Genomic DNA, 19,651 nt, shown 5'->3' on the forward strand with positions numbered 1-19,651 from the left:
TACAAGGCAAGGCAAGGCAAGACCAGGCCAGGTGAGGCATGGCCAGGCAAGGAAAGGCAAGCCATGAAAGGCCAGGCAAGGCAAGGAAAGGTAAGCCAAGGCCAGGACAGGCCATGTAGGCAGGGCCAGGGCAGGCCAGGGCAGGCCAGGCCAGGCCACGCAAGGCCAGGCAAGGTAAGGCTAGGCAAGGCAAGGCAAGGCAAGGCAAGGCCAAGCCAGGCAAGGCAAGGCAAGGCAAGGCAAACTTAGGCCAGGCCAGGCAAGGCAATGCCAAGTAATATAAGGCCAGGACAGGCAAGGGAAGGCTTGGTAAGGCCAGGCCAGGCAAGGCCAGGCAAGGCCATTAAAGACAAGGCAAGGCAAAGCAAGGCCAAGCAAGGCCAGGCCATGCCAGGCCAGGCTAGGCCAGAGAAGGAAAGCAAAGGCAGGGCAAGTCAGTGCAAGTCAAGGCAAGGCATGGCTAGGCAAGGCAAGGCCAGGCCAAGCCATGCAAGCCAAATCCAGACCAGGACAAGCAAAGCAAGACAATGCAAGGCAAGGCCAGGCCAGGCCAGGCAAAGCCAGTGACAGCCTGGCAAGGCCAGGCCAGGCCAGCTCAGGCCAATAAAGGCAAGGCAAGGAAAGGTAAGGCAAATGAAGGCCAGGCCAGGCCAGGCAAGTCAAGGCCAGGCCAGGCCAGGACAATCAAGGCAAGGCAAGGCAAGTCCAGGCCAGGCAAGGTCAGGCCAGGCAAGGCAAGCCAAGGCCAGGTAAGGCAAGCCAAGGCAATGCAAGGGAAGGCTAGGCAAGGCAAACTAAGACAAGGCAAGGCAAGGCAAGGAAAGGATAGGGTAGGGAATGCCAGGCAAGGCCAGGCCAATCAACGCTAGGCAAGGCCAGGCAATGCAAGGCCAGGCAAGGCAAGGCAAGACAAGGCAAAGCCAGGCCAGGCCAGGCCAGGCAAGGCAAGTCAGTGCAAGTCAAGGCAAGGGAAGGTAAGGCAACGCAAGGCTAGGAAAGCCAGGCCAGGCCTGGCAAGGCAAGGCAAGTCATGGCAAGGCCAGGCAAGGCAAGACAAGGCAATGAAAGGCAAGACCAAGACAGGCAATGCCAGGCCAGGTAATTCCAGGTAATTCAAGGACAAGGCCAGGTGAGTCCAGGCCAGGCAATCCAATTCAGAGCAAGGCAAGGGAGGGGAAGGGAATGCAAGGCCAGGCCATGCCAAGGCATGCCAGGCAATGCAAGGCCAGGTAAGGAAAGGCCAGGCTATGACATGCCAGGAAAAGCCAGGCCAGGCAAGGCTAGACAAGAGCAGGGAAGGCCAGGCCAGACCAGGCAATAAAAGGCCAGGTAAGAAAAGGCCAGGCCAGATGAGACCAGAGAAGGTCAGGAAAGACAAGGCCAGGCCAGGTCAGGCACGGCAGGACAGGCAATCTCAGGGCAGGCCAGGCCAGGGCAGGCAGGGAGATGTAAGGGCAGACCAGGGATTGCCAGGCAAGACAAGGTCAGGCCAGGCCAATCTAGGCAAGGCCTGGCCAGCCAAGGCACGGCAAGGCCAGGCCAGGGCAGGCCAGTCCAGGCAAGGGCTGGCCAGGCAAGGCATGGCAAGGCCAGGCCTAGGAAGGACAGGACAGGACAGGCAATTCAGTGCAATGCAAGTCAAGGGAAGGGAAGGCAAGGCCAGGTCAGGCCAGGCCATGACAGGCAATGCAAGGCCAGGCAAGGCAAGGCCAAACCAGGCCAGGCCTGGCAAGGCCAGGGAAGGCAATGCAAGGCAAGACAAGGTAAGGCAAGGAAAGCCAGGCCAAACCTGGCAAGGCAAGTCATGGTAAGGCCAGGCAAGGCAAAACACGGATACGCAATGAAAGGCAAGACCAAGACCAGGTAATTCAAGGACAGGTGAGGCCAGGCCAGGCAATCCAATTCAGAGCAATGCAAGGGAAGGGAAGGGAATGCAAGGCCAGGCCGTGCCAGGCAATGAAAGGCCAGGTAAGGAAAGGCCAGGCTATGACATGCCAGGAAGGACCAGGACAGGCAAGGCCAGACAAGAGCAAGGAAGGCCAGGCCGTGCCAGGCAATAAAAGGCCAGGTAAGAAAAGGCCAGAGAAGGTCAGGAAAGACAAGGCCAGGCCAGGTCAGGCCACGGCAGGACAGGCAATCTCAGGGCAGGCCAGGCCAGGGCAGGCAGGGAGATGTAAGGGCAGGCCAGGGACTGATAGGCAAGGGAAGGTCAGGTCAGGCCAGGCCAGGCCAGGCCAGGCCAATACAGGCAAGGCCTAGCCAGGCAAGGCACGGCAAGGGCAGGCCAGGGCAGGCCAGGCCAGGCAATTCTGTGCAATGCAAGTCAAGGGAAGGGAAGGCAAGGCCAGGCCAGGCCAGGCCAGGCCATGACAGGCAATGCAAGGCCAGGCAAGGCAAGGCCAAACCAGGCAAGGCCTGCCAAGGCCAGGGAAGGCAATGCAAGGCAAGACAAGGTAAGGCAAGTCCACAACAGGCAATGGAAGGCCTGGTAATGCAAGGCAAGGCCAGGCTAGGAAAGGCCAGGCCAGGTTATACAAAACCAGGGCACGCCAGGCAAGGCCAGCCAAGGCAAGGCAAGGCAAAGCAAGGCAAGGCAAGGGAAGGTAATGCAAGGCAACGCAAAGCAAGACTAGGCCAGGCAAGGCCAGTAAAGGCAAGGCAAGCGAAGACAAGGTCAGGCCAGGCCAGGCAAGACAAGGCAAGGCAAGGCTACACAAGGCGAGGAAAGGCAAGGTAAGGCATGTCCAGGACAGGCAATGGAAGGCCTGGTAAGACAAAGCCTTCCCAGGAAAGGCCAGGCCAGGCCAGGCCAGGTCATACAAAATGAGGGCAGCCCAGGCAAGGCCAGGCCAGGCCAGGCCAGGAAAGGCAAGGCAAGGCAAGGCAAGACAAGGACAGTCCAAGACAGGCAATGCAAGACGATGTAAGGCCAGCTAAGCCAAGTCCAGGCCAGGCCATAAGGGCAAGGCCAGGCCTGGCCAGGCAAGGCAAGGCAAGGCCAGGCAATCCAAGGTAAGGCTAGGCAAGGGAAGGCCTGTCCAGGACTGGCCAGGCAAGGCCAGGCAAGGCAAGGCCAGGCCAGGCCAGGCCAGGCAAGTGAAGTAAAGTAAAGTCAAGGCCAGGCAAGGCCAGGCAAGGCAAGGAAATGACAGGCAATGCAAGGCAAGTCCAGGACAGGCAGTGCAAATCCAGGACAGTCCAGGCAAGGCCAGGCAAGGCAAGGCCAGTCAATGCCAGGAAAGGCAAGGGTAGACCAGGCAAGGCCAGGAAGGGACAGGAAAGGCCAGGCAAGGCAAGTCAAAGAAGGCTAGGCCAGGCAAGGGCAGGCAAGCTCAGGCCAATCAAGGCCAGCCATGGCAAGGCCAGTCCAGGCTAGTCCATGCAAGGAAAGGCTAGGCACAGAAAGGCAAGGCAAGGCAAGGCAAGGCAAGGCCAGGCCAGGCCAGGCCAGGCAAGGCAAGGCCAGGCAAGGCCAGGCCAGGCCAGGGAAGGCCAGGGAAGGCCAGGGAAGGCCAGGCCAGGCAAGGCAAGGCAAGGCAAGGCAAGGCAAGGCAAGGGCAGGCTAGGCAATTCAAAGCAAGGCAAGGCTAGGCAAGGCAATGCAATGCAAGGCAAGGCAAGTCCACGACAGGCAATGCTAGGCCAGGTAAGGCCAGGTAAGTTAATGCAAGGCAATACAAGTCCAGGACAGGCAATGCAAGGCCTGGTAAGGCCAGGTAAGGCAAGGCAAGGAAAGGCCAGGCAAAGAAAGGCAAGCTAAGGCAAGGAAAGGGAAGGCAAGGCCAGACCGGGCCAATCAAGACAAGGCAAGGCCAGGAAAGGACACGGAAGGCAAGGCCAGGCCAGGCCAAACCTGGCCAGGCTTGGCAAGGCCAGGCAAGACAAGGCAAGGCAAGGCAAGTTCAGGCCAGGCAAGGCCACGCCAGGCAAGGCTAGGCAAGGCAGGGCAAAGCAAGGCAAAAAAGTCAAGGCAATACAGGTTAAGGCAAGGCCAGGCAAGGCCAGGTAAGGCAAGGTAAGCCCAAGCCAGGCCAGGCCATGAAGGCAAGGTCAGGACAGGCAAGGCAAGGCAAGGCTAGGCAAGGCCAGGCCCGGCAAGGCAATACCATGCAAGGCAAGGTAAGGCTAGGCAAGGCAAGGCCAGTCCAGGCCTGGCCAGTGCATGCAAGGTCAGGGAAGGCGAGGCAAGGCAGGTAAGGCCATGTAAGGCCAGGTCAGGCAAGGAAAGGAAAGGCCAGCAAGGCAAGGCAAGGCAAGGCCAGTCAGGACTGGACAGTATATGCAAGGCCAGGTAAGGCCAGGCCAGACCAGGTAAGGCCAGGTCAGGCAAGGCCAGAGAAGGGCAGCAGGGCAAGGCAAGGCAAAGCAAGGCAATGCAAGTCAGGACCATGCAAGGCAAGGTAAGGGTAGGCAAGGCAAGGCAAGGCAAGTCAATGCAAGGCAAGTCCAGGACAGTGAATGCAAGGCCAGGTAAGGCCAGGCAAGGCCAGACCAACCAGGCCTGCCCAGTTCATATACAACCAGGCCAGGCCAGGGAAGGCCAGGCAAGGCAATGCAATACAAAGGAAGGCAAAGAAAGGCTTGGCCAGGCCAGGCCAGACAAGGCAAGGTATGGCCAGGAGAAGCAATGCCAGGCAAGGCAAGGCAAGTCCAGGCAAGGCCTGGCCAGGCAAGGTAAGGCTAGGGAAGGCAAGTCAAGGCAAGGCAAGGCTAGACAAGGCAACACAAGGTAAAACAAGTCCAGGACAGGCAATGGAAGGCCTGGTAAGGCCAGGCTGGGCCAGGTCATACAAAATCAGGGCAATGCAAGGCCAGGCAAGGCAAGGCAGTACAAGGCAAGGCAAGTACAAGCCAGGCAAGCCCAAGAAAAGCAAGGCAAAGCAAAGCAAGGCAAGGCAAGGCCAGTCCAGGACAGGCAAGGCAAGGCCAGGTAAAGCCAGACAAGGCAAGACAAGGCAAGGCAAGGCAAGGGCAGGTAAGGCAAGGCAAAAAAAAAAAAAACAGGAAAGGCAAGGCAAGACAAGTCAATGCAAGGCAAGGCAAGGCCAGGCCAGGCCAGGCTATGAAGGCATGGCCCGGCCAGGCCAGGCAAAGCAAGGGAAGGCCAGGCACGGCAAGGTAAGTCTAGGCAAGGCAAGGCCAGTCCAGGACTGGCCAGTCCATGCAAGGCCAGGTAAAGGCCATGTAAGGCAAGGTAAGGCAAGGCAAGGCCCATACAGTAGTTGCAATTCAGGACAGGTAAGGCCATGTAAGGCAAGCCCAGGACAGGTAAAGCCAAGTAAGGCAAGGCCTGGCCAGCCAAGGCCAGGCAAGGGCAAACAAGCTCAGGCTAATCAAGGCCAGCCAGGGCAAGGCCAGGCCAGGCTAGGCCAGGCAAGGCAATTGAAAGCCAGGCAAGGCTAGGCAAGGCAAGGCAAGGCCAGGCAATACAAGGCAATTTAAAACAAGGCAAGGGAAGGCCAACAGAGGCAATGCCAGGTCAGGCAAGGCAAGGGCAGACCAGGCCAGGCCTGACAAGGCAAGCAAGACAAGTCAAGGCAAGGCAAGGCCAGGCAAAGGAAGGCAAGGGCAGTCCAGGACAGGCAATGCAAAGCCAGGTAAGGCCTGGTACGGCAAAGCAAGGACAGGCAAGGCAAGGCCAGCCAAGGCAAGGCAAGGCAAGGCAAGGCAAGGCAAGGCAAGGCCCGGCTGGCAAGGAAAGGAAAGGCAAGGCAAGGCACGGCTGGCAAGGAAAGGAAAGGCAAGGCACGTCTAGCAAGGGAAGGCAAGGCAAGGCAAGGAGACCACAGGACAGGCAATGCTAGGCCAGGTAAGGGAATGCAAGGCACAGCCAGGCCAGGCCAGGCAAGGCAAGGCCAGATTAGGGCAGGTAAGTCAAGGCAAGGAAAGGCCAGGCAAGGCAAGGCAAGACAAGGCAAGGCAAGGCAAGGGAAGGCAAGGCCAGGCCAGGCAAGGCAAGGGCAGGCAAGGCAAGTCAGTGCAAGGCAAAGCAAGGGAATGCAAGGAAAGGCAAGTGAAGGTAAGGTCAGGCCAAGCTATGCAAGGGAAGTCCAGATCAGGCCAGGCAAAGCAAGGCCAGTACAAGACTGCCCAGTCCATGCAGGGCAAGGTAAGGCCAGGTAAGGCCAGGTCAGGCAAGGCCAAGGAAGGCAAGCAAGGCAAGGCAAGGGAAGACAAGGCAAGGCTAGGCAAGGCAAGGGAAGGCTAGGCAAGGCAAGGCCAGTCCAGGACTGGCCAGTCCATGCAAGGCCAGGTAAAGACCATGTAAGGCAAGGTAAGGCAAGGCAAGGCAAGGCAAGGCCCATACAGTAGTAGCAGTGCAGGACAGGTAAGGGCAGGTAAGGCAAGGCCAGGACAGGTAAGGCCAGGCAAGGGCAGGTAAGGTCAGCCCAATCAAGGCCAGCCAGGGCAAGGCTAGGCCCGGCTAGGCCATGCAAGGCAAGGCTAGGCAAGGAAAGGCAAGGCCAGGCCATGCCAGTCTTGGTCAGGCTATACCAGGCATGGCCCGGCAAGGCATGGCCAGGCAAGGCCAAGCAGGTCAAGGCCAGGCCAGGCCAGGCTAGGCAAGTCCAGACCAGGAGAGGCCAGGCCTTGCCAATCAAGGCAATGCAAGGACAGGAAAGGACAGGGAAGGCAAGGCCAGGCCAGGCCAGGCCAGGCAAGGCTAGGCAAGGCAACGCCAAGCCAGGCCAGGCCAGTCAAAGCAATTCAAAGCATGGCAAGGCTAGGCAAGGCAAGGGAGTTCAAGGCATAGCAAGTCCAGGACAGGCAATGGAAGGCCAGCTAAGGCTAGGCAAGACTAGGCAAACAAGGCAATACAAGGCAAGGCAAGTTAAAACAAGGCGAGGCAAGGCCAGGCCAGGCCAGGCAAGACACGGCAAGGCGAAGAAAAGCAAGGCAAGGCAAGGCAAGGCCAGGCAAAGGAAGGCAAGGCAAGGCGAGGGCAGTCCAGGACAGGCAATGCAAGGCCAGGTAAGGCCTGGTAAGGCAAAGCAAGGCAAGGCAAGGCAAGGCAAGAACAGGACAGGGAATGAAAGGCCAGGTAATGCAATGCCAGGCAAGGCAAGGCTAGGCAATTCAAGGAAAGGGAAGGCCAGGCAAGGCCAGGCAAGGCAAGGCCATGATGTCAAGGCCAGGCCAGGCAAGGGAAGGCAAGGCAAGGCCATGCAAGGCAAGGTAAGGCTAGGCAAGGCAAGGCAAGTCAAGTCAATGCAAGGCAATGCAAGGCTAGTCAAGGCAAGGCAAGGCAAGGTAATACAAGGCAAGTCCAGGACAGTCAATGCAATGCCAGGTAAGGCCAGGCAAGGCCAGACCAACCAGGCCTGCCCAGTTCATATAAAACCAGGCCAGGCCAGGCCAGGCCAGGCAAGGCAAGGCAATGCCAGACAAGGCAAGGGAAGGCTAGGGAAGGACAGGCCAGGCAACCAAGGCAAGGCGAGGCAAGGCTAGAGAAAGCAAGGCTGTTAGCGGCGAGGAGAAGCAAGACACGCCAACCCAATATGGGTGATAAGCAAGCTTCTACTTTAGTCGTGGCGCACATCGCTTATATCCGCATGGTGCTAGCCACGCCTACTAGTCACAACAGTATTGGTTAGTTCTACATGGTTTCCTTTACATTCTCCTCCCACGTCTGGTTTCCGGTTACCTGTGAGGCCTACACTTTCCTTTGCTCGCACAAGGCCTCTAAGGATGCATGGCCTTGCTCTTGGAGCCATTCTGCAACACCTGACCTGGCCTTCCCTGGCCTTACCTAGCCTTACCTGGCCTTCCCTGGCCTTACCTAGCCTTACCTGGCCTTGCATGGACTGGCAAGTCCTGGACTGGTCTTGCCTTGCCTAGCCTTACCTTGCCTTGTCTGGTTTTTTCTTCTCTAGTCTTACATTGCCTAGCCTGCCCTTTCCTTCCCTTACTTTGCCTGGCCTGGCCTGGCCTGGCCTTGCATTGCCTGGTGTGGCCTGGCAGCGCCTGGCTTGCCTGGCCTTTCATTTTCTTGCCTTGCTTTTTCTGGCCTTGCCTTGCCTTGCCCTGCCCTGCCCTGCCTTGCCTTGCCTTGCCTTGCCTTGCCTTCCTTGCCTTGCCTTGCCCTGCCCTGCCCTGCCTTGCCTTGCCTTGCCGTGCCTTGCCCTGCCTTACCTGGCCTTACCTGGCCTTTCCCTGGCCTTGCATGGACTGGCCAGTCCTGGACTGGCCTTGCCTTGCTTGGCCTTGCCTTTCCTGGCCTGGTCTGGTCTTCCCTTGCATGGCTTGGCCTGGCCTGACCTGGCCTTGCCTTGTCTTGTCTTCCCTTGCCTTGCCTGGCCTGGCCTGGCCTGGCCTTGCTTTGCCTTACCTGGTCTAACCTGGCCTTGGGTTGCCTGCCCTTGACTGGCCGTGCCTTGCATCGCTTTACCCTGCCTTACCTGGCCTAGCATTGCCTGTCCTGGAGTGGCCTTGCCTTGCCTTGCGTCGCCTCGGCTGGCATGGCATGGCCTGGCCTGGCCTTGTCTTCCCTGTGATTTTCTGGCCTTGCATTGCCTTTATTAGCCTGGCCTGGCCTGGCCTGGCCTTTCCCTGACCTGCTTGGCCTTGCCTGGCCTTTCCTTACCTGGCCTTACCTGGCCTTACATGGCCTGTCTAGACCTGGACTAGCCTTGCCTTGCCTAGCCTTACCTTGCCTTAACAGGGCTTTCCTTTCCTTGCCTGACCTGGCCTGGCCTTCCCTTCATGGGCCTTGCCTTCCCTTGCCTTGTCTTGCCTTGCCTCTCCTGGCCTGGTCTCGACTGTCTTGCCTGGCCTTGCCTTGCCTGGCCTTGCCTTGCTGTCCTGGTTTAAACCCAGCCAGACAGCTTGTTCACTCACTTCCCCCCAGGGGACTTGAGGATATCACGGAAGCACACAATGGTTTGGACTGGGAGGGACCTTAAAGCTCCTCCAGCTCCAACCCCTGCCACTGCCAGAGACAACTTCCACTAGAGCAGCTTGCTCCAAGCTCCATTCAACCTGGTCTTGAACACTGCCAGCCATGGGGCAGCCACAGCTTCTCTGGGCACCCTGTGCCACTGTCCCACCACCCTCACAGGGAACAACTTCTAAGATCTCATCTCAATCTCCCCTCTCTGTCACGTTAAATTCGTTCCCCCTTCTCCCATCCCCACAGGCCCTTGTTTTCCCCACAAGAAATGAGGGCAGATCCCAGGATCATCCCTCGGCAGCTGCAGCGCTCCGCTGCCGGCTCAGCCAGCCCAACTCACACACCGAGTCCAAAGCAGCCACTCTGGGGAAGTCTCTTGAGGTGTTCTGGCAACTCCTACAGCACCCCAAGATCGCCATCGCCACCCACCTCCTTCCACGCTCCTCTGTCCACAGGCGGCACCGGCTCCGAGACACCAAGACGGGAACCACCAGAGGAGCTGCTCTTGCCTCCTCCACCGGTAGCTTGTGTTCCGTGGGGCAGCTGTCGTCTCCCGGTGCCTCTGCTGGAGGGTTCTGTGGGGTTCTGTGACCTCACACACCTGAACACGGGGAGTTCCAGAATCAGCCACCCCTGTGGTCTCCATGTCCCCAAGGTCATTGTGACGCATGAGCTCTGACTGGGTCCATGGGGTGCTCTGGAGGTGCTGCAGGCATTCTCTGGGATTCTCTAGGGGTATCCCCAGGATGCCCTGGGAGTGCACAGAGACACAGGGCCGTGGAGCAAGCTGCTCTAGTGGAAGGTGTCCCTGCCCGTGCCTTTGGGGGTTGGAGCTGGCTGAGCTTTAAGGTCCCTTCCAGCCCACTCTGGGATTCCATGATTCTCTGCTGTGCCAATGTCGGTCCCTCTCCACTCCTCGTAGGTGGCCGTGACGCCCTGTTCCATGGCCCACGTTGAGCTGTGACCCCTCGCATGCTCCACCTCCGGACCAAAGGCACTGAGAAAGAGCAGCCCGTGAGGGACCTCCCCGAGCCGGCTGGGCAGAGGCTGGTCCCCCTGCAGCGACTCCCGGAGCACCCCTGGGTGCCCCGCGGCCATGGGCACGATGCTGCCGCCATCCCAAAGCCCCAGTGATCTGTGGGGTGGTCTCTGGTGGCTGTAGCCCCTGTTTGAGGCCTCCATTTGTCCCCTGCAGAGCTTGGGTGCATTCCCATGAACCTCCAAATCCCCCTAAACCTCCAGTTCCCTTCCGAACCCCAAATCCCTTCCATTTACTGCCATGGGCCAACAGGGGCACTAAAGACACAGGGTACTCTGGGTCAAATGTAACCCCTAGCTTTGGGACACTGGCTGTTCCCCAAATCCCTGCACCACCCCGGGGAGCTTTGGGGATCTCCCCCAATGCCGAAATCCCCTCTGAACCCCCAAATTCTTCCCCTCAACACATCTCCATGCTGGGGGAATGTTGCTCACTCAAAAGCGACTGAGGGGGCCCTGGGACCCAGGTACATGGGGATCTCCCAATATAATGTGCCCCCTACAGCACATTTTGGGGATCCCCCCCTGAACCTCAAAATGTTCCTTGAACCCTCAAATCCCTCTGAACACCCAAATTCCTCCCGCTTCTGTCAACGGGGCTCCCTAGGGCATCCAATGAGATTCGGCTGCCCTGGGATTGATGGACACCCCAGTCTCGGTAGACAGGGAGTGCCCCAAATAAATGAGCCACCCCAAAGAGTTTTGTGGACCAGCCTGAATCCCCAAATCCCCCCAAACCCAAAGCCCACAGCGCCAAAGCCGCCCCGGCTCAGCACAGTGGCACAGACTTGCTAAAAAAGGGGTGTTCCGAAAAGTGGTGTTCCCCCAACACCTGCCCTGGGGATCCATCAAGATGCTCTGGAACCCCGAACACACTGGGGGGACCCCAACATTGCTTTTGGTTCAGTAGTGAATTAGGTGGGCCTAAGGGGGTGGATCCCCAAAAGGGTCACCCCAATAAAGGGGCAAACCAAAACCACACTGCACCCCAAAGGGCCCTGGAGGCACCCAAAGCAATCGTGGTGCCCCTAAATCCTAGGGTAACCCCAAATTTCCCTGAAGCAGCACAAAAGCAGGCAGGACCCCCAAGTGGGGGCCTGGGGCAGCACAATGTCACCCACACCCTTCCATCACCCCGGGCCCCCCCAGATGAACCCAGGGACCCAAAAACCTGGAGGAGCCCCACCAAACACCCGCCCCCAACTGGGGTACCCCAGAAAAGCTGCTCCCCCCCTCCAATGCCACCCAGCCCCAAATTGCTCCTCGTTGCCCCCAAACCACACCCCATGGGGCACCCCAGCTCCCCCATCCCTGGTATCAGGGAGTTGGGGGGGCCAGCCCCAGAGTGGGGGTTGCCTAATTTGGGATATCCCACCAAAAGACCAGGGAGGTGTGGTGGGGGATGGAGGGTAGGAAGCTCTGCAGAGGGATCTGGGCAGGCTGGATCCATGGGCTGTGGCCAATGTGTTGAGGGTCAAGAAGGCAAAGTGCAGGGTCCTGCGCTTGGGCCACAACAACCCCCTGCAATGCTCCAGGTTTGGGGAAGAGGGGCTGAAAACTGCTCATGGGAAAAGAGCTGGGGGTGCTGATTGATGGAGCTGAACATGAGCAGCTTGTGCCCAGGCAGCCAGGAAGCTCCCAGCATCCTGGCCTGGATCAGCACCAGTGCGGCAGCAGGGCCGGGGCAGTGGTTGTGCCCCTGCACTGAGCACTGAGGCCGCACCTCGAATCCTGGGTTCACCTCTGGGCCCCTCACTACAAGAGAGACATTGAGGTGCTGGAGAGGGGCCAGAGAAGGGCAGTGGAGCTGGTGCAGGGCCTGGAGCACAAATGTGATGGGGAAGGGCTGAGGAACCTGGGGGGGACCTGATCGCTGCCTACAACTGCCTGAGAGGAGGATGGAGCCAAGAGGGGCTGGGCTCTGCTCCCAAGGAACAAGGGATGGGACAAGAGGAAATGGCCTCAAGCTGCACCAGGGCAGGTTTAGATGGAGCTGAGGAAGAATTTCTCCGGGAAGCTAGGGACCAGGTTAGGAAAGCTGAGACCCAGTTAGAATTCAGATAGGCTCGGGATGTTAAGGATAACAGGAAGGGATTCTTCAGGTATGTAGCAAATAAAAAACAGACTAGGGACAACATAGCCGCCTTCCAGAAGCTCTCGGGAGAACTGGCTACACGGGATTTGGAGAAGGCTGAGGTTCTGAATGACTTCTTTGCCTCGCTCTTCACTGGCAAAGGCTCTGACCACACCACCCAAGTCTTGGAAGGCAGATGCAGGGACTGTGAGAATGAAGACCTTGGGCCCACTGTAGGAGAGGAGCTGGCTCGAGACCATCTTAAAAACCTGAACATGCACAAGTCCATGGGGCCTAATGAAATCCATGCACGAGTCCTGAAGGAGCGGGTGAATGAAGTTGCTAAGCCACTGGTCTTCATATTTGAAAAAACATGGAAGTCAGGTGAAGTTCCCGATGACTGGAAAAAGGGAAATATAACCCCCATTTTCAAGAAGGGGAAAATGGATGACCCGGGGAATTACAGAGCAGTCAGTCTCACCTCTGTGCCTGGCAAAAGCTTGGAGCAGATTCTCCTGGAAGGCATGCTAAGGCACATGAAAATCAACAAGGTGCTTGGTGACAGCCAGCAGGGCTTCACTGAGGGGAAATCCTGCCTGGCCAATTTGGTGGGCTTCTATGATGGGGCTACAGAACTGATGGACAGGGGCAGAGCAGTTGATGGCATCTACCTGGACTTGTGCAAAGCGTTCGACACTGTCCCACACGACATCCTTGTCTCTTAAATTGGAGAGACATCAATTTGATGGACGGACCACTGGGTGGATAAAGAACTGGCTGGATGGCCGCACACAAAGAGTTGTGGTCAATGGCTCAATGTCCGGCTGGAGACCAGTAACGAGTGGGGTCCCTCAGGGATCGGGGCTGGGACCGGTCTTGTTCAACAGCCTGCGGCCGTTACAGGGGGCGGAGTCAGCTGAGGGGAGTTGAGGGGGTTACTCTCCCACCCTGCACTCTGATTGGCTCCGCGGTGCAGTGGGCGGAGCCAGGCGCTGATTGGCTGCCGTGGAAGTGGGCAGGGCGACAAGAACAGAGCGCGCGTTGGCTGGGGGGGGAAAGGAGTGAGATGGGGGGCGATGGGACCCCTATGGACCCCTATAGAACCCTATGGGGCAGGGGCAGGTTCACACCCACTGCTGGCTCCATGGCTTTATATGGGGGCAATGGCGGTAATGGGGCAATGGTAGCAATTTGGGGTAACGGGGGGTAATGGGGGTAAAGGGGGGGTCTCGGGGTCTCGAGCTCTGCCCACTGCATCCTGGTACTGGAGCTGCTGCTGCTTCCCCCTCCAAGGGACTCGTAAAGAGATCCCCCCCTCCATGGTCAGACCCTGCAGGGACCCAAAGAGACCCCATAGAGAGACCCATAGACACCATATAGACCCACAGCCCACAGAGACTCATAGAGGCCCATAGACACCACAGAGAGCCAGAAAGCGACCCAAAGTGAACCATAGAGACCCCCACAGAGACCCCATAGAGACCCCATAGAGAGCCATAGACTACAGGGACTACAACCCTTATCATGCAACGCGGCACCCATAGAGTCCCTTTACGGTGGCGTCCAGCCGGGACTACTACTCCCATCATGCAGCGCGGCACCCATAGAGCCCCATTATGGCGGCGCCCAGTTATGACTACAACTCCCATCATACCCCGCGGCTCCCATAGAACACCATTATACAGCCGCCAGGTGGTAGTACGACTCCCATCATGCCGCGCGGCAACCAGAGAGCACCACGAGGGCGGTGCCCAGCCTGGACTACAACTCCCATGATGCAGTGCGACACTCCTACAGCACCACTAAGGCGGTGCCCGGCTTGGACTACAACTCCCGTCGTGCCGCGCGGCGCTCCCAGCGCGCCGATTTCGGCCATGATACATCATGGGCCACGTGCGGCACCCGGGGTGAGGGGGGCACCCCAACATCTGGGGGGGAGGAACTGCAACATCTGGAGGGACACCAAACCTCGGATCAGTCCCTAAAATACCCGGGGGGGGGTGTTGTTCCTATAGGAATGTGAAGAAGATCAAAGGGAACCTGCTGTGGTATCTGCTGCACCGCAAAAAGGGGGGGGACCCCGAAAATGCCCCCTCTGGGGACCCCCAAGCTCATTGGGGAGCCTCCAAAATCCCTCAGAACCCCCCCAAAACCCTTTTGCCTGTTAGGATCCCCCCCCAAAATTGCATTGGGATCCCATAACCCCCCCCAACACCCCCCAATTCCCCCCTGTGGCCCCCCCCCCAACCCCTTTTATTCTCCTAAATCCATGCACAGGAGCCCCTAATTTCTTTAGGACCCCTCCAAATCCCATTGGGATCCCCAGGAACCCCCAATTCCTTCCCATGATCCCCCCCCAACCTCTCCTTAACCCCCCCCCCCCCCGTTTCTTCCTTAACTTGGGGCTCAAGTACTGGCACCTCGAGGAGATTCAGGTTTGGGGGGGGAGGGTTTGGGGGGGTCTGTATGGGGTTTTGGGGGGTCCCAGAGGGATGGGGGGGGGGGGTGGGGGGTTTGGGGGAGGCAAATATGGGGGGGGCAAGATTTGGGCCGGGGGGGGGCCAATTTGAGGGGTGGTGGAGGGAGAAAAAATGGTGCTTAAGGATGGGGGTGGTAGTGTCCTCAGGTGACCTTTGGTGTCTCTCCCCAGCGAGGGGCGGGGTCAAGCACGCCTTATATGGAAGTGCGCGAGGCCTTGGAGCAGGTGAGGGCGGAGCTTAAAGTGATGGGCGGGGCCGTGGGCGAGGCCGGAGCAGCGGTGCTGAAGCTGGGTGAGTTCATTGGGGGGGCGGTGGGGTGGGGGGTAAAGGGGCGGGGCTACCGGTCACCTGACCTGAGGCTCTGCCCCCTTTGTTTCCTTATAGAAGAGGCACTGGGGGCGGAGCTTCACCGCCAGGGGGCGGAGCGTCGCCGAGGGGCGGAGCTTCGGGCCCTGGGGGCGGAGGCAGCGCAGGAGGGGTGGAGGCTGCGGAGGGAGGGAGCCCAGATAAGCTCCGCCCACCGGTGAGCGAGGAAGGGGCGGGGCTTCCCCATGGGTATCCCAATGGGGGCGAGGGGCAGCATTCCCATGATGCTCTGCGCTTGCAGGGAGCCGGGGCCAAAGGTGGGACTAACGTCGAAATTGGCGGTAAGAAGGGGCGGGGCTTATTGGGAAGAAGGAGGGGCTTATGGACGGGGGAGGGGTCTGAGCGTGGCCACGTCCCCATTGCCCGGCCCCCTCCCCCCCCCCCCCCCCCCCCCAGGCCGTGTGCAAGCTGCGGGAGGAGGCCCTGGAGGAGCTGCTGGGGCTCCGCCCCTTGTCGAGGTAAGCCCCGCCCATTGCTGCCATAAACCCCTCCCTGTCCATCACCCCCCCAACCCCCCTGCCCTTCCCATTGCCCCCCCAGGCCGCAGGACCTCACCTTGCTCTGGCTGCAGGAGGCCAAGGTGGGTGCCCAAGGGGGGAGGGTGGGGGGGGAGGTGACTGATCCTAACGGTCATGTGACACCCCCCCCCCCATGTGACCTGACACCCCCTTCACCCCCCGCACCAGGCACTGCTGAACCAACACAGCCCAGAGGAGGTGCTGGAGGCCCTGCAGACACTGCGGTGAGGGGAGGGGCTTAGGAGAAGGGAGGGGCTTAGGAGGGGTGGGGCTTTGGGAGGGGGTGGAGCTTAGGGAAGGGGCAGAGCCAGTGGGCAGCTGGGGGTGCGGCTTAAAGGGGGCAGGACTTCCCTTATAAGGTTCTGAGGGTGTGGCCCCAGGGCACTAGGGAAGGGGTGGGGCTACCGGTTGGTGGAGCCAACAGAGGGGCGGGGATTGCATCCTCCCCCCCTCCCCCCTTGTTCCATTGCAGGAAGGGGTACCCCAAAATCAGCCCTGACCTTGACCCTGACCCTGATGCTCAGCCCCCTATGAAGACCCTCATCCAGGTAAATGGGGGGACTTGAGGGGCACATTTGGGGGTGCTTTAGGGCTCGGAGCTCCCCATTGATGTGGGGTCCCCCTTTTGCACCCCCCAGGACTACTGGGAGGATGTGGGGGGACTCTGGGACCTCATCCACTCCTCGGCCTCCCGCCTGTCCCCCCTGAGGCTCCGGCTCCTCCAGCTGCAGGAGGAGATCCAGCAGCGCCTGGAGGGGGACCCCAAAGCCCAGCAGGCTGCCAGGTAAAACCCTGCACCCCAAAACACCTCCCTGAACCCCAAAACCACATGTGCACCCCAAAACACTCCCCCTGCTCTCAAAACACCCCGCTGCACCCTAAAACCATCCCCCTGCACCCCAAAACACAGCCCCTGCATCCCAAAACAACCCCTCCACATTCCAAAACCATCCCCTCTGGACCCCAAAACACCTCCCTGCACCCAAAAACCACATGGTGCACCCCAAAACACTCCCCTGCATCGCAAAACCCCCCTGCACCCCAAAACCATCCCTGCTGCACCCCAAAACACACCCCCTGCATACCAAAACAAACCCCTACACACCGAAACTATTCTCCCTGCACTCCAAAACAATCCCCTGCATCACAAAACTCCCCCCTGTACACCGAAACCACCCTCCTGTACCCCAAAACACACCTGCACCCCAAATGTACCCTCCCTGCACCACAAAACAACCCCCGTGAAGCCCAAAACGGCCCCTCTCTGCATACCAAAACACCCCCTCTGCACCCCAAAACCCTCTCAAGGACCCTCCCAAATGCATCCTGCAGCCCAGTTTCACCCCCTGCACCACAAAACTGCCCCTGGGCCCTCCCCCATGACCTTTTCCTCCCCACTCCTGAACCTCAAAACCCTTTAGGGGCCCCCTCTATACTTTAAACCCCCCTGGGTTTCCTTCTGAAGTGGGTGCTGAGCTCATAGGGGTCCTTAAAGCCCCCCCAGATTCTCCCTAAACCCAGTGCTGAGACCCTTTGGGGTGCCCTCAACCCCTCCATGTTCCCTGCAGCCCTTTTAGGGTGTCCCCCCCCCAAAAAAGTGTTCTGGAACCCTTTGGGTCCCCCAAGCTCCCCTCAGCGTTTGGCTTTGGGGTCCCGTTGCCCCCCAGGTTGATGCTGGAGGCCGCGGGGCTCTCAGGGGCTCGGGAGGCCCTGATCCAGCAGGTCCAGGATCTACGGGGCAGCCCCATGGACTCCCCAGAAGCTGCCCTGGGGCCACTGAGGAGGCAGCTGCAGGAGGGGAAGCAGCGGCTGGTGGGTGCCAACGGGGGACTATGGGGATTTGAGGGGGGTCCTGATGGGCTTGGGGGGGGGTCTGGGAAGTGGAATTTGATGGTTATGGGGAGGGGTTGGGGTCCCTAAAGGGTCCCAGCGCTGCTTTTTGTGAGGGTTCGGGATATTTGGGGGTCCTGGAGGGGGATTTTGGGTCTATAGGGGATGATATGGAGGAGTTTGGGGCTTTAGGGGGGATTTTGGGGGTTCAGCAGTGCTGGGAGGGGTATCTGGGGCTTATGGATGGGTTTGGGGTGAAGGGAGAGGTTTTGGGGAGAAATATGGGGCGATATTTAAGGTGTTTGGGGGGTATTTGGGTCCCTCCCATGGCTTTGGGGTCCCTCATTTCCTTGTGTCCCCCCCCTCCATCCCTTCCAGTCCCGCCGCTGGATCCAGCTCCGGGCTCTGGCCGCATCCAATGGGAAGCTCCGGGCGCAGCTGCGCCTCCTGCAGGCCCAGGTGAGCAAAGAGGGGGAGGAAAGTGGGGCGGGGCTTAATGTGAGTGGGCGAGGCCTCAGAGCTTTGGCCACGCCCCTTTCAGGCCCGAGGAGCTGTGCGGCTCCCCCCAGGGCTGCAGGGGGAAGAGCAGCGGCTGCAGGAAGCGCTGAGCATGCTGGGAAAGGAGAGGGTGCCCCTCCCCCCGAGGTGAGTGAATTGGGGGAGGGGAAGGTTTGTGGGGGAGGGGGGGGAAGGGCTGTGCTGACCCCTCCATTCTCCCTTTAGCCCCGCCCACAGCCCACTGCAGCCAATCAGACGCGCCCTAGGAATGGCAGAGAGTGAGGTGGGGGAGGGGCCATAAAGGGGGAGGAAAATGGGGGGAGGGGCCATAAAGGGGGAGGGGAATTTGAAGGAGGGGCCATAGAGGGGGCAGGGGTCATAAATGGGGGAGGGCCATAAACGGGGAGGGGCAATGAAAGGAGGGGCCATAAAGGGGGGAGGGGCAATGGGGCCGTTGCTCAGGGGTGTTTGTGCCTCAGCCCCCACAGGGGGCGCTGTTGTGGGCAGCAGAGCTGCGGGGGAGCTGGAACAGCTGCAGGGGGCGTGGTCAGCGGAAGGGGCGTGGTCAGCGGAAGGGGCGGACCCTGGAAGCCCCGCCCACCCCGCGGTGAGTGAAGGAGATGGGGGGGTGAGCGTGTGGCCTGCGCTGACCCCGCCCCTTTGCAGCCTGGTCCCAGGCCACCCATGCTCTGAACTTGCACCGCCCCCTCCCCTTAGCCCCGCCCACCAGCGACGAGGAAGGGTGTGACCAGAGCAAGCCCCACCCCTGAGCCTTGGTTTCATCAGATGCTCCTATTGGATGGGGTGCAGGAGGTGGGGCTTGGAGGAGTGCGGGGCCACAAGGCTGAGGTCCTGGAAGCGGAATAGAGTAGGTCCTATAGAAATAAAGCAGTAAATAAAGCAGGTCCTGTGTTAATTATATGTAAATGAGGTTGCACCCATGTTAATGAGATGCAAAGCATGTCTCCTGTTAATAAACTCGTCCTGCCTACAATAACAGCATGTCAACAAATCAGAGCCTCCAATAACAATGCACAGATAATGTGTGGCCTACAGTAAAACATAAATAAAGCAGGTCCTACAGTAACGAAAGTGTTAAACAAAGCAGGTCCTGACATAATAAATTCCCTAATCAAGCAGGACCTACAATAACAGCCTGGGAATAAAGTAGGACCTACAGGAATATGTAAATTAGACAGGCTCTATGTTAATAACAGGTACATAAAAGTAGATCCTACATTAAGAACTTGTAAATAAGTTACTTAGTAAAGCGGGTCCTGACATAACAACCACCCCCGATACAGTAGGTCCTACAGTAATGAAACTGTAAATACAACATATGAATAAAGTAAGCCCTACATTAATAACTCCCTCAACAAATTGGGTCTTACAATAATACCTCCCCGATAAAGTAGGACCTACAATAAGGGCCCATAAATGAAGTAGGTCCTGCCCCAATACCCTGTCAATAGAGCAGATCCGACAGCAACTGTACATAAAATAGGTCCTACATTAATAAGTGAGTAAATACAGGAGGTCCTGGCACAGCACCATGTAAATACAGGAGGTCCTACAGTAAGAACGTGCAAATACGAGTGGCTCCATGTTAATGACATGTAAATAAAGCAGGTCCTCCACTAAAAGGACACAAATTAAGTAGGCCCTCCATTAATAACATGTAAATAAGGAAGTGTCTGTGTTAGTAACATTTAAATAAGGTCAACCCTACATGAACTGCGTGTGAGTAAAGCAGGTCCTAGGCTAATTGCATGTAAATAAGGGGGGGGGTAATGGTGGGATGAGAAATGGAGAGGGATGGAGGGAGAGGGGGAGAAATGGCAGGAATGTGGGGAATGGGGGTGGGAAAAAGGGGGAGGGGGAATGGGGGGGCATAAGGGGGGGAGGGGAAGAGGGGACAAATGGGGGGGCAGGGGCAAGGAAAAGCCCCATATTCAGC

The 19,651-nt window shown here is 58.7% G+C and overlaps 1 protein-coding gene across 1 annotated transcript; it reads left to right on the forward strand.

The window, feature by feature from the left end:
- The first annotated feature begins 15,072 nt into the window (after window positions 1-15,072).
- LOC133263630 (uncharacterized) lies at window positions 15,073-18,464 on the forward strand. The gene is made up of 11 exons (XM_061443470.1): window positions 15,073-15,129; window positions 15,245-15,306; window positions 15,389-15,428; window positions 15,535-15,590; window positions 15,839-15,914; window positions 16,005-16,150; window positions 17,034-17,178; window positions 17,575-17,694; window positions 17,738-17,841; window positions 17,920-17,972; window positions 18,412-18,464. The coding sequence occupies exons 1-11, from the start codon at window positions 15,073-15,075 to the stop codon at window positions 18,462-18,464; spliced, it is 912 nt and encodes a 303-aa protein (XP_061299454.1).
- Window positions 18,465-19,651: the final 1,187 nt, after the last annotated feature.

This window comes from Pezoporus flaviventris, unplaced genomic scaffold, assembly GCF_033815535.1.
Source record: "Pezoporus flaviventris isolate CSIRO_AGI_PZ_B2104156 unplaced genomic scaffold, CSIRO_AGI_Pfla_v1 ptg000383l, whole genome shotgun sequence".
Lineage (NCBI taxonomy): Eukaryota > Metazoa > Chordata > Aves > Psittaciformes > Psittacidae > Pezoporus > Pezoporus flaviventris.

What these genes read in the sequence shown, in the direction of transcription:
- LOC133263630 (XM_061443470.1), top strand. Translation starts at nt 15,073, where the DNA reads ATGCTCTGCGCTTGCAGGGAGCCGGGGCCAAAGGTGGGACTAACGTCG. An exon ending in GGGCTCCGCCCCTTGTCGAG is followed by an intron (nt 15,307 to 15,388) that starts GTAAGCCCCGCC and finishes TTGCCCCCCCAG; the next exon opens with GCCGCAGGACCTCACCTTGC. An exon ending in GAGGCCCTGCAGACACTGCG is followed by an intron (nt 15,591 to 15,838) that starts GTGAGGGGAGGG and finishes GTTCCATTGCAG; the next exon opens with GAAGGGGTACCCCAAAATCA.